Source organism: Euwallacea similis, chromosome 27 (genome assembly GCF_039881205.1).
Source record: "Euwallacea similis isolate ESF13 chromosome 27, ESF131.1, whole genome shotgun sequence".
NCBI classification, from domain to species: domain Eukaryota; kingdom Metazoa; phylum Arthropoda; class Insecta; order Coleoptera; family Curculionidae; genus Euwallacea; species Euwallacea similis.
The window spans coordinates 1,706,575-1,720,468 of NC_089635.1; the positions used below are offsets into that span (position 1 = coordinate 1,706,575).

Genomic DNA, 13,894 nt, shown 5'->3' on the forward strand with positions numbered 1-13,894 from the left:
AATTCAACTTTTAGCTAATGAAAGGGTCTATATGATTTTAAGAGTAACCGTACGGTTGTCATATCCAGCAACCATGGACCTAGTCTTAAGAAAGCGCTTAGCTATCAACGTGTATAAGAAGCAGAGTTTCACTGAGAGAATTAAAAAAAGAATAGTGAGAACTGATCTCATAACAGCCTGTGGTGTTACTTATTTAGTCGTATCTAACGTACCAAAAGCTAGTGAAGAATTAGAAGATAGGGAGAGTCTCGCTCAATTGGCCGCCTCCGGGGAGAACAACACATCTTTGTGTGATGGAGAAACTTATATTGGTAAGATTGCATGAATTGAAACATTTTTGTCGATTAAGTATGGGTTAATTTTTAGAAAAATATACGCGGGGCGTAAGTGCAGTAGAAGGTATTTTAAGCTTGGACCGGTTACGTCAAAATGTAGCCGTTAAAGAATTGTTGCAAGCTAAAGGGCAGCCACTCATGAGGAAGACGGTTAGCGTCCCGAATTTCTCCCAGGTATATGTAAAAACATACCAAAGTTTTTATAATTCTTTTATATAATTTGAATTATCACATTTTTTCACTCCGTATTCAGAAAATTTAAATGCATTCGCAGCGCATATTTTGGTTTTGCCTAACCTTTGCTTAAATTCAAAAAATATTTGAACTTTCACATTAAATTAATATGTAAAATATGCTCCTGATGTAGCGGCTCGGACTTATGTAACAACCAGTATCAAAGTATTCCTCCAATAGAATGATGTTCAACAAATGAGTTTTCTGAATTTCAAAGCCAAATAATAGTCACCTAATTATCAAGAACTACTTATTTAAGTGCTAGTAAATAAATTTTAAACTTACATATTGCTAAATTTCATGCCGAATAGGTTTACTACTAAAAATCTCTGTCTGTTGGAAAATTAATATTTGGAAAAATTGCTAATGCAATTATTTGAGACATCTCGTACGTGTTAGTCAAACATTAAATCATTCCATACAAGTCACCGTTACTTTACTTAGATAGGGGGTGTTCTTACTCATTGCAAGCACCAGTTTGCATTTAATAAATTTCAACCAAAATATGTCCTGTGACCTAGTATATTGCACATATTAGAATTAGAAACTTAAAAGTCACTTTTCTTGTTGCCGCACAGACTTTGGACACAAAGGGGGTACGTGTAGTAGCTTTGCTTTAAGCTTTAAGGGTAACATGTTGAAGCATTTGTTGAAACCTTACTTCAAAACTCGATAAAGAAATAAGTGATAAAGGTACTTCCTGATTTTTAGTTGATGAGGTTGGATACTACAAGCACAGAGTCTCTTCACATGTCGAGATCTGAAAGTGTGTCCGAACTCAGTAGCGAGTTACTTGGATTAGCTACGCTGAGGCCTAGGTCGAGCTTAGGAAAAGAGTCAGAAGTGACTCCGACAAAAACCTATGGAGGCCTTGGTAAGTTTCATTTCTTTTTTAATTTATATACCTTGAGAGTGAATTTATATAACCACATCATCCTCCTTATAGTATTTAAATAGCATATAGCAAACCAAAAAATCTTTAAAAAGTTTAGACTTCTAGATATGTCTTCATTGTCGTAGGTTAAATAATATATTTAGGATTTTGATAGTGACTGCGTATTGTATTCTTTAGTAGTTTCTGACAATTTCAGAGTAAAGCATTATTCCACAAAATTTTCATTGTCATATTTCAACCACTTCAGATTTTTCATTCCATGATCATTTTCCCATATAGACACATTCATTAGCATTTAAAATAGAGGAGTGCGTTTTGAGAAAATTCACTAACATCAATGAAATTTTGTTTTTGCAACCCTACAAGGCTCCATTCTATCAGGTAAAATGGAGGCTTGCCTATTAAGATTGCTACCAATAGGTGGATAAATAAGGAAGTGTTAAACAAAACTAAACATATGATGCTTGAATTAAAAAAAAAAGTTTTGAGTATTTGCCGCATTAATTAAGGCTCAAAACAATGTTGTAGTCTGTAGAGATGATGTAGATGACAACAGAGCATGATTGGACTAAAAGACATTGCAAATTTTAGTTGTACCTAAATCAAAACCCTTATATGTGAATTGTTTAGATGCTGGACTTGTTTCTGAACCACAAAGCATTATTTTCGAAACTAAAAAAAATTTCCCATTGATTTTAATGGGAGAGCCCAGCAACTAGTGTGATTATAGATTGGCTATTGTATAAAGTATATAAAAAATGTTGCCTTAAAATCACCTGTAAAAAGTTTACAGCACCGTGTCGCATGTTATAATGGTTTTACCTAACACCACTAAAGAAATGCATCAGGTATATAAGGCTTTTGGTTCCAGTAAATTCTTTTCAATCCGCGCTTTACAAATGTGCAGATATTTCCATTTAAAATTGATATTTTCAACTGCCTAATAGTTACACCACAGAATTACATCTTTCTTCATCTAGATACGTATATAGGTACATATCTCAGCTCAGCTCTGCCAAAAAGGTTAACTAATTTTTAAGGCCTTGCGCCTAGCTTCAGCTAGTTGTATTATATTGTAATGGAGTCACAGAGACAAATACTTTCAGGGATAGATTCATAATTACCAAAAATGCATATTAAAATGTTTATAATACATTTTGACACAAATATAAAATAAGGCATTTGGATAAGCATGTGTAGCACTGCAAATAAAAGTGAAAATAAGCTCCAAAAATGCTGTGAAACAAGTCAAAACTGAATTTCACAGAATGTTAAGTATTTGGACTGAAGTTTACATGAGTGTTGTGTTCGTAGTAGATACAGGAATAGAGCAAAATTATTGTCCTAGGAGCAGAAATCACTAAATAATGATGAATTTAATTCACAATTCTGGAATATTGAGTTGGGGTTGATATGTCACCCAAAAAGTGTTGATATATCAATGTAAACTGCAGGCGGAGCCTGCCAAATAATTGATATTAATATGTGATATGCTTTTCTTAAAAATATTATGAATGAGTTCTGAAAACAAGTATGTTGAGTTTTACCGCTAAACTCTTAAGAAAAAAATTATTTTTCTTTATTTTGTTTTAGTAGGTAAAATGAAATATCTATCTACTCACATTCCCTCTACGGTCCCAAAAGGAATGCATACCACGTATAGTTGATTTGATTAAGTAATTTAATATGAATTTAAATGCATGATTGTTAATTGTTAGTTGGCTAATAGAATTACTCTAAAGATCTATTAATTGTTATGAAATATTATGAAATGTTGAAAAAAACTTGTGTACTGCAAAGATCTTAGAAGTAACACTTATCGGCCTAAAGAATGAAAATATGAATACTTTACGTCTCTTTGACTTTAACATAATCAGTGCATCGTTTTAAGAGTGTAACCTAACAACATCAGCGTAGAAATGATCGTGGATTGTAGATCTGTTGATTAGAGATGAGTAAATTAATATTTTTACTATTTCAGCCCGCCCCACATTCCTAAATCTGAACTTAAATTTGAATTCTCTAAGATTGCAACAACCAACGAGCAGTACCAAAAGTACGTTATTGCGTAAAATTCTGGCACACGCTATATATATATTTTTTGTTTTGTTTTTATACTTAACTTTTCATTTTGCAATGGATTGGAACATGTTTCGCTCACTCATTTTAAGATGATGTATGTTGACTTTATGCAATAAATCAAGTACGTAATCATCATCTTAAATTGTAAGTGATCAACATCATACACCTATAAATGTTCACTGATGCTTGCATGTGAACAAGCGAGGCTTGTTCACATTGCTTTTGTATCTAACCTCAAGCATCTACACTCAATCCTTTAACACAATTTTTGTTTACTTATTTATTATTGCAGTAGATGTAGTACTTTTTTAATTGACGAACACATCTCAGAGGCATTAACTAAAGTAAAAGATTTATCTTAGTATTTCCCGGTATGACATCACCTGCCAGCGCGAAATTGGGGCTAAGAATGAGAACATTGCACGAGGAGCCTTTGAAGAGCTTGCCAAGAAAACATTCTTTTGATTTTCTTACTGACGAGCCCATTGAAGAACAATGTGAGGATGGTCTAGATGAGAAAACAAATAATCAGGTAAAACATAATTTGGTAACGTGCAGAAACGATATTAAGAAATATTTTTATCTCGATTTCAAATAAACGGCCACACGTTTTGAGATTCACCTTTTTTTCAAGCAAAATCTTCAAAAAGACACTTGACTTGTTGTTACGGCCGGGTAGTGTGGGATCCACCGAAGCACCTACCCACTAAACTAGCGGAAAAAACCTTCTTTGGCCCCCAAATGTTCCTGGGGTATATGTTGTATCTTTAATTCGAGGAGGCATTAAAATTCTACAAATCCAATTGTTATCGTCGTGTTTCAAATGATGAGTTTTTATTGCACTCCTATTATGTGGCGTATTTCACCCGATACTTATCTTTATTGTATTATTACATTGTTGTCCTATTGTCTTTCTAGAGTAGCGGCACGCTCCACCCTTTCCTTTTCGGTGGCCATTACAGAAAAGCCATTACTGTAAAAGTCTCACTTTGTTTTGTTTTCCAATGATATTTCATTGGAATTCATTATATTCCATTGATAAGTTTTTTTGTCCACTAACCCTTCTGAGATTCTCCTTGATAGCACTAAATCAGCGCCATCAAAATCAGTATTTGGCAATTCAGTGCTTGGTACTCTATTTAACGTTTAATTTCACCTCTATATCAACTAGCTTGAATCCATTTAGTCCATGTGGTCTTTTAAAAGCGGCATACGCTGAATTGATATTCAGTGGTTAACTGTCGCAAAATTCGACACATTGAATACCTCTATTGCAGCCAAATCACAGAAACGGGAATATCACAAGAAGGGGATTGCTGCCTACCTCTAGAACCTTAGACTCACTATCTGAACTGGCACCAAAATCCAACACCCCATCTGGCAGTTCAAGCGGTTATGGGTCTCAGGCAGTTTCCATCACCAACTTGTCCAGCGATGACTCCATGTCTCTGAGGAGCATTAGCGTCGACGAGACTCCAGAAATAGAATCTAAACCTCTTCACACTGATTTGCAGCCGGTTTGTGAAGTTGAACCGCTCGGTGTTGATGTAAGATTTTTTTAAAATTTTCAAACATTATATGAAAAGGAAAATTTGCAGAGACTGGCCTTGCCTGAAGACGACACTGAGGACACGGCAACCAACGAAGAAAGCTCAGAAGATATGGTTCAAAGTTCGAACAGTGATTCTAATCCTCCCAAAGAGACTAACAGCATTGTGAAAGCAAATCTATCGCCAGGCAGAGTGGTGCGAAGGAAAAAGCATTCTGCTAAAAATTCCAGTGCTAGAGCTTCCTTTCCGAAGGCTAGACAGAACACCAAAGAATCTGTAGACAAATTAAATATTATGAGTTTGAGCGTGTCCTCCCATGAAGATGATGGAATGACGAGCTCCACTGATAGATTAGAAGGTATGAAATCATTTACGATAGGTAATGTGTTCATAACATCATGGTATTTCAGAGGACCGGCATAGTAATTTTGGCTCAAGGGCAGATCTATCAAAGTTCTCAGATGTTCCAGTGCCTGAGTGGGTGGTGCTGGGCGAAAGTGTGCTTATTCGGCCTTATAATTCCTCAGGAGTGGTGGCCTATATTGGAGGTACTGAGTTTGCTTCTGGAAATTGGATTGGCGTGGAACTGGATGCACCGAAGGGTAGGTTTTGGTCACTGGTGTTATGGATATAACTAATTGTGGAAAAATTTAAAAGGAAAGAACGACGGAAGCGTAGGTGGAGTTCGGTACTTTACTTGTAAACCAAAGCATGGGATGTTCGTCAGAGCCGACAAACTGATCCTGGATCGAAGAGGTAGAGCCATGCGTTTGGACAAAACAAACGCGGCGAATAAGTGCATGTTAAACAAAGGTAAGAAAAGCAAGTTTCACAATTAATTTGGTTATTGTATTAACTGTTTTTTCATATTCAGAAAATACTCTCCATCGGTCGAAATCTAGGAACAGTGGAATGAATAACGTAGGAACCCGAGTGAGCTCAAAGGCGAAATAAATCCTTGCAAGTAGAAATATGTAACCATCCAATCGTTCCACCCTTATTGTTGCCGTTTTAGCCGTGATTAAACATGGCACATTTATTTATAATGTATATGTGCCGTCCATAACATGGCATAATGTAATCGTCCTTGCCATTTCATAGTTCCATATTAAACACGAATGTTGTTTGGTTGCACTAGATTTTCCCTGCACCTTCTTTGTTATAAAAGCTACAATTAGCCTATGAAGAAATCAGAATCCGCCTCTGCTCATTGGTTCAAATGCGAAATTTTGCCGAAAGATAAAAGACACTCGAGCACGGATCAGTTTGTGTTTGTTCCCTCATCTAGTTTTTCCTTATGTTAAGCAGTTATTTCTGTGATATCGTTGTTAGTTTACACCAGAAGCACTCTCAAATTTCCCATGCTAAACATGTTTTGTGATTAATTGGTAATTTAATTGTTTATGAAACCTATCGACAAGCATTGGTTTGCGTGTGCTATAAAATCTTAATCAGATTCTTAGAGTTATGTATCTTTAATAGGCAGTAGTAGTCAAACATGAAGTATTCAAAGTTATCTGTGTGTCTTTAGACTAGAGTAAATTCAACAGTTAAACGATATTTTTGCTAAATGTTAGAAATTTTAATTCAGTCTTGAATCAGGCCTGGCGTATAAACGAGCTTGAACACCAAATTAACGTTATAGTTGCGACTCCACGAACCCTTGAAGGCTGAATTAAACTTTGATATACATGATGAATAAATAGCGATTTTTCCTATTTATACATTTCCCAACATTCCACACGTTACATTTGTACGAGGCGTAATACGTTCTAGTCCATTATGATTTTTTCTAATTGTTGCTCAGTGATTCATTAATCACCATATAATCGAAGGTTTAGTCGTCCAAATTGACTAGTCTTTTGACTTGGATCATGCAGAATAAAAACTAAACCTTTTTCCTGTCCATATAACGTTAAAATCTGTCCAATTTAAGTATTGTGGTTAGGGCTACGGTCTCAGTAAAAGAGCTGATGGGTATACATTTGTGAATTTTTCGAATATATGCGCGAAAGCAATTCAGCTGCGTACCTACGCCACATTTGCAGTATTAGAAAAACATCATATATATATTTCGTTTTTAATCGTCAATTAATAAAATTGATATTTTTTCACGCTAATACGGTACATATACCTACCATTGTTGTCGCTAAAGTTATTGCTGTAAATATATGGGTTTAATGAATATCCAGAGATGGAAACGCGTTCCAAAAGTTAAAAATATGGTTTAGTGAATCCCCACCCTTAGAATAAATCATGCATTTCTGCGTTTGAGAGTGAACTAAATGCCTACTGGTTGTACACAAAAATATTTTTTGGTAATTAAAAATGTAATATAGACACACTCAAAAACTATTTTGCATCGAGTTAATAAACACAAAGATATAATCACATTGTGTGCGACATTTGTGTGCAGTATAGTGATAAAACATCAATCATTTTTTAGGATTTTCGTGGATTGTGGACAATATTTAAATAATTTCAAGCAACTCGAGCAATAATCTACTAGAAAACCATATTAACATATTTATATGTCGGCAAAGTATGATTCCAATTTTACAAAAGTGTCTTGTGTAGGTTATCGTTCGCTTATACACACACACACATAATATGCTTTAGTACGTACAAAGACAAAACACTATACTTGCATATATTGCATTAATCTATAGCAACCCTATGCCTTCTGGGTGCCCCATAATATCCTGTACATTTATAAAATGTAAATATTAAAACCATTTTAATATCGGTCATTAAAATGAAAATGCGCTTACTGTTTGTTTCACATTTTGTGGGTTTTGTTGTGTTTTTAATTATTGTAAGTTAGTCTCAATTGTAATTTTACAGATACAAAATATTTTATATTGTATATTGTGTATATTTTTTGTTGTTTACCTTCTTAAATTATTTTAACTTTTTAGTTTTTAAGAATACCGATTATTTGTAGCTGTGGTCTTACATGCAAAATAAATAATATATGAATATTTCCAGGTTTTGTTTTATTTTTGGAATAGCTATATTAACAATCTTCTTCTCGGTCTACTACCAAAAGTCCAGAAAAATAAATTTAAGTTCATTTTAAACTTTAGTTGGTTTCTACTCAAACTAACATTTTTCTTCATACGCCACCATAAAAATTTTAACAGCTAACATTAATAACAAAATATTTAATGATAAACATAAAATAGATAATAATGAGTAATGCAACGTAAATACATTATTTATTGTAATACCTCGGAGCGAACATTAGCAGCAGCAACCCAAGCACACTTTCTTCTGCACCCCCTCGAAAAACATATACTCCTAAAATAAGAAATTTGATTAAATATCCGTTTACCGAAGTTTTCTTGAGAAGATTTTCTTACCACTAGAAATGCAGATCCAAGCAACAGGGCCTTATGACGATTATCGGTTATAGAGCTGGGCATCTGTAACAAAAGCTGATACCTTACGGACACTGGATCCCATTGATGCACGATGGTACCGATTTGGGTTGATCCATCAGAAGTGTATATCTATTGCGTTTAATTAAGTTGTAAGATTTTATTGCAACGAAACAATGCTTACATGAAATATTTCCGCTTTATGGAAACAAGCAAACGAACTCGGGCCCTCGATCATGTAAAGAACTTGTTCGTGTCTATTGCATACTTCAAAAACTGTTTGGAATGGTTTCCATTTTTGGTAGATTGTGCCTACCAATTCACCAGGAGGTACCCATACCTCCAGTTTCTACAATAAAATAATTGTTTAAGAAACAGATAAAAGTAAAGATAAATAATAAATCAATGAAAAAGCGGGAATTTTCCATTGTGTGTGTTTTTTTTTAATTAGTTCTGTTTCTTGTGTGCTAGCTAGGGCTAAACAATTTTCTGGTTCTTTATGTTTTTCTTTTCACTTAATTGTTACTTTTAATTAAATGTCTTATTCTTGTAATTATTAATTTTGGTTTTCTTTCCTGTCATTCATTCCTATGTCATATGTATGTATCTACATATGTAAATAGAAATGAGCGACGTCGAATTATCCAATTACCTTTTTCCATTTTTTGAACGCTGGCCTTTTTTGAGGAAATATACCATTAATACCAATAAGTTTCTAATTTTAAGCAGATCCCTATACATATCTTATTTGATATTGGTAAATTTTTTTATTATGTTAAACTTGCTGCAAGAATATGTATATGTCGGAGATTTATTAGTTCTTAAGTTAGAATTGTACCATTAGAACCGATAGTAGATGAGGGGCAGGCTGGCAAAGTCATCTTGAAGATAAAGCATTGTCAAACGAGGTCACTACTACCGACATAATTAGGTGCCCACGTATGGAATTTGTTCACGAGAAATAGGGGCTAGCAGGTACTCCCCTTGGGTCTTAAGGACCACCCGATCGGGGAAAGTTAAGAGGAAAAAAAGAAGAACAAGCAGTGAAGAGATAGAAGGGCACAAGGGCGGGCGAGTAGTAGTGAATTCGTTAGTTTGCCTTTCTACTTTTGTTTTTCTTAAATTATTATAACGTTAAACATGGAAAACGTTTCTAATATTACCCCGACGTATATACAGGGTGTTAGTGAAATAACTTTCGTACATTTAAAAAGTGATTAAGAACATCATTTTGAACAAAAAAGTTCCTTACAACAGAGGTCGTAAATGTAACAATTTCCCTGGAAAATAAAAAAAACATTTTCTGAGAATTGGCAACGTCGCCTCGTATTTATTTCATTTTCACACCTACCTAAGTAGCCGCATGAAGTGGGTTTGCTTTTTACACGTTTTTTGTGGGTCTAATAGATTTTACAGTACATAATTAATAAAATGCACTAAATTCATGGAACTTAAAAATTGTATGATTCTTATTTTATTATTTTGAAAAGCCATTTACCTTGAAATTATTGTTATCATCTTTAATTAGCTTAACATGACACGTTACACATTTTACACCACTCACATCACATTCAAAAACACAAATTTATTATTGTTTTTGGTACATTAAATGTTCTAAATGTTCACCATTTGAGTCCATGCATGCTCTACTCCGGGTACTCCTTATTGAACTCTTTTGAACAAGGTTTAAAATTTGTTCTTCGGCTTCAGAACCAACTTCTCTCTATCGACCTCGTGTCCTTGATATAAAGAAACAACACTCCCTGTATCCAGAAGATTTTGGGAAACTCGCACAAATGTTTATCGAGCTGGAAGTTTTCTTTTTGGATAAGGATTATCGTGAATGCGCCTAACTTCTTCAGAATTTTGTAACGCCTCTACATAGATCAAAAGCATGTCATGATACTCGCGTACGAAATACATTGTCACTTAGGTACTGTTAATAAGTCGGAATAAAATAACTTAAAGCTCGCCCAAATTAACTTTGCGGATAATCTGTTACATGTACCGACAGAAGATGCATTCAACAAGACCGAAATCACACTAAAATACTAAAAGTATGGAAGGACATACAGTCCATGAAAAATTTGAAAAATAAGGGTGGTTTTTGTCTTGTCCCTTCTTGATGGTCACTAATGAGCTGCACATGTCCATGGCGCCAGGCATCTTTGTCCAGGATCATATGTCACATAAAATGGGATAAAGTGCAGATGGTTACACAACTCATGTACTATTGAGGTACTATGTCAATCTGTTTACTGCGCATTTCAGTACCTTATCACTTCGCCCGCAACGTGGGTGAGCGATCTTCATAAGGGCCATAAAAAACAACCATAACGAAAATAAATTTCTCTTTCTCGGTAACGTTCAGTGCGGCGTTGTCACTTACGTTTTTTTTTACCGCTTAAGTTATTAATTAAGTTTTCAATTGCTTTTAGCAATGTTATTGTTGAATTATTTTAAGTTTTTTTTGTTACACGTCAAATAACCAAAATGTGTCAAGTACATTTTTCCACATTTTATTCAAATTTTAAACCTTATCATAGCTTTTCGGATACCAACTTTGACATTTTTTTTTTGAAAAACTATTAGGTTTTCGACCCTTTTGTAAGGAACTTTTTTGTTCAAAATTATGTTCTTAATCACTGGTTAAATTTACGAAAATTATTTCACTAACACCGTGTATAAGTACTTACGTATATAGGATTTATCAATGTATAATCTCCTTTATTGCACATATACAATTTATTTCTAACCCATTTGATCGATTAAGTACATTATAGTCAACATAGACGTAAACAGCTAAAGCAGTATATATCATTATACAGGGAGATTCAAAATTCGACCAACAAATTTCGGCAGATGATTCCTCGTGAAAAAAGGAGACAAAAGTTCCTTTGACATTTTTCCAGAATTTGCATTCCAACAAAAATATAGCTTTTCAAAGTTTGTTACTTTTGACTAGTTTTTTTTTATTTCCTTGATAAGGGTTCATCATTTTCTCCTGAAAATTTGTATGGTTTACAACCATTTGATTCTCTATTAAATCTATTTTATTAATTTCTAGAAATTTATTTGGAACCATGTGAAACACCTGGTGCCCTTAAGACTTTCAATGAAAACTTTTTTTACCAACTTTTAGGAGATTTTATTTCGAAATTAGAATCCTTGTACCTTTCTAATAAAAAAGGTTCTCTTTGTCAATTGCTGAAAAATGCAAGATTTCCGAGAAAAAACTACTTTATGTGAAGAATTCATTTAATCGAGGAAAAGTTATTACATTACAAAAAATATTCAAAGTACCCCCATTTACGTTTAGACAGCTGTGAACACGCCTGAGCAAAGATTGCCGAATTCTTTAAAAAATTCCAGGAGTTTCTTTTATTATTTCAAAGCCTTGGCGTATTCGTATTGGTACAAAAAGGTACAAGAATTCTAATTTCAAAATAAAATTTCCTAAAAGCTGGCAGGAAGTTTTCATTGAAAGTCTTAAGGGCACCAGCTGTTTCACATTGTTTCAAATAAATTTCTAGAAATTGATAAAACAGGTTTAATAGAGAATCAAATGGTTGTGAACTATACAAATTTTCAGGAGAAAATAATGAAGTCTTATCGAGAAAATCACAAAAAACTAGTCAAAAGTAACACACTTTGAAAAGCCGTATTTTTGTTGGAATGCAAAATCTGAAAAAAGTCAAAGGAACTTTTGTCTTCTTTCTTCACGAGGAATTATCTGCCAGAATTTGTCAGTCGAGTTTTGAATCACCCTGTGGAAATATGATTCCTTTATTTGTATATCGCAGGTGAAAAGCACCAGGCGTAATTTTACCAAAAAAAAAATGCAGGAGAAATAATAAATTTTGCATTTTTCCACAATTTTTTTCCTACTTACTTGAAGGTGAAAGCAAAAAGTACAATATCCGCACCCCAGCCGCCGTTTAAAAGATATCGCCTCTTGATCGGTCCTATCATACAATCTCATATTGAAAGCCCTGGCTGAGCCGCAGCACATTCTTTGGTATTCATCTGAGCTTTCAGTCGCATAGTAAATGGCCTCCGAATTCTCTCGGGTAGGAATTTTGACTGTGTACCTGTTCTCTGTGTTTGTCAGCACTAATGTTAAATCAAAATTCAGTTCTCTTATTAACAAATTCAAAGCGCTACTCACAATCGCTGAGATCACTATTCTGTTGAATGATCAACTGGTCAACATTTCGCATAAGATCTAAACCATTGATAGGAGAATGAAAGGAAAGTCCGAAATTATCTCCGTCGATGACTGATATGGGTATTGGTCGTCTGTTGCCAGAGAATAACTGATCTATGAAAGTATTCAAATATAGATTCTATGTGAGGCTAACACATATTAAATGGAAAAATACCTGACTCGCTGTTATTAAAATTATTCATCAATGGTTGGGAAGATACGACATTCTGTGAAGCTGCTGAGGTGGTGGTTCTGCTCGCGCTAGTAGATTCAAACTCTATCGAAAGATTTGAATAAAATTATTAGCTATACGATAACAACCCTGCATACCTGCATCAAGTGATAACGAATTAGTTGTACCACCGTTAATGTCATGCATTTCGTAATAAGTAGGCAATGGAATTTCTGGAAAGATGTAATAAATTCATCTCTACTGATCACTATGTGGATAAAGTAAATATTTTTATCTCCCAAAGATGCTCTGGGTAAGCTGGTGTATGAGATTTTATTATAATTGGATGGTTTTTGTAGGTATAAAAATTTCAGACAAAGGTACAGCCACCCTACTTATTGGGATGAATGTCTAAATGCTCAATTAACTCAATATTGTCAGCAATGTTTAAACGCAAAATCCCATTTAAAAGCAGGATTTAGTAAAGCCACACTTTTTAGGGACACCTTGTATATCGTTCAATAATTTAAAAATGTGCGCAACACTTCTTTCAACAAATACCGTATTTCACTTTTTGCTTTAACTTTAACGCCAATCAACCTTTTACACACTGCTAGGACGCCGTGTATATAATGAAAATTCGATGTGAACAAAGCGGTTATAAGATTGAATCAATCTTTATTTGATAAAGGACTGGTCTCTTTCACATTTTATAAAATTATTCAACAGATATAATTGAGAAGGAACGAGTAGTGGAAACTATGTCCATTATAACCACCAATGATAATTAATAAATATTATTAAATTTGTTTTATGCGACATCATATTATGAATAGAGATAGCTCTTTGAGATATATGAAATATTTTTAACAACTAGCTTACCTTGTAGGTCCGGAAAGGCCTCATTGTCATAACCCTTGAAGTTATTTCGGTTCATTTTAACCCCTCAAGCGATTCACAAAATATCACTCATACAGATCATCGATATTTAGAACATTATTGTTATCGTTTATTGCAAACATGCAAGACGGATAATTTT

The 13,894-nt window shown here is 34.1% G+C and overlaps 2 protein-coding genes across 6 annotated transcripts in view; one reads left to right on the forward strand and one right to left on the reverse strand.

Annotated features, from left to right (window-relative positions):
• Positions 1-8,081, forward strand: part of Khc-73 (Kinesin heavy chain 73) — a 43,229-nt gene extending 35,148 nt beyond the window's left edge. Inside the window, exons 15-26 of one of the 3 annotated variants that reach the window (XM_066402980.1) lie at positions 15-311; positions 367-509; positions 1,148-1,165; positions 1,281-1,443; positions 1,831-1,845; positions 3,446-3,520; positions 3,909-4,078; positions 4,824-5,093; positions 5,145-5,454; positions 5,507-5,698; positions 5,754-5,909; positions 5,971-8,081. In XM_066402980.1, the coding sequence (XP_066259077.1) occupies positions 15-311; positions 367-509; positions 1,148-1,165; positions 1,281-1,443; positions 1,831-1,845; positions 3,446-3,520; positions 3,909-4,078; positions 4,824-5,093; positions 5,145-5,454; positions 5,507-5,698; positions 5,754-5,909; positions 5,971-6,050 (1,889 nt within the window). In that variant the 3' untranslated portion in view covers positions 6,051-8,081. The remainder of the gene's footprint in view (positions 1-14; positions 312-366; positions 510-1,147; positions 1,166-1,280; positions 1,444-1,830; positions 1,846-3,445; positions 3,521-3,908; positions 4,079-4,823; positions 5,094-5,144; positions 5,455-5,506; positions 5,699-5,753; positions 5,910-5,970) is intronic. The other 2 variants (XM_066402981.1, XM_066402982.1) reach the window with 2 other exon arrangements.
• Positions 8,082-8,098: 17 nt separating this feature from the next.
• On the reverse strand, positions 8,099-13,873 carry LOC136417338 (phospholipid scramblase family member 5-like). Of its 3 annotated transcripts, none has more exons than XM_066403008.1 (8): positions 13,738-13,827; positions 13,014-13,088; positions 12,840-12,960; positions 12,645-12,775; positions 12,369-12,589; positions 8,661-8,825; positions 8,459-8,608; positions 8,099-8,396 (listed from the first exon to the last, which is right to left on the reverse strand). In XM_066403008.1, exons 1-8 carry the CDS (start codon positions 13,790-13,792, stop codon positions 8,340-8,342), a joined length of 975 nt encoding a protein of 324 aa, XP_066259105.1. In that variant the 5' UTR covers positions 13,793-13,827; the 3' UTR covers positions 8,099-8,339. The 3 variants fall into 3 exon arrangements, with proteins under 3 accessions (XP_066259105.1, XP_066259104.1, XP_066259106.1); XM_066403007.1 differs by having other exon boundaries at positions 12,645-12,797; positions 12,859-12,960; positions 13,738-13,825; XM_066403009.1 differs by lacking the exon at positions 13,014-13,088 and having other exon boundaries at positions 12,645-12,797; positions 12,859-12,960; positions 13,738-13,873.
• Between the last annotated feature and the right edge of the window lie 21 nt (positions 13,874-13,894).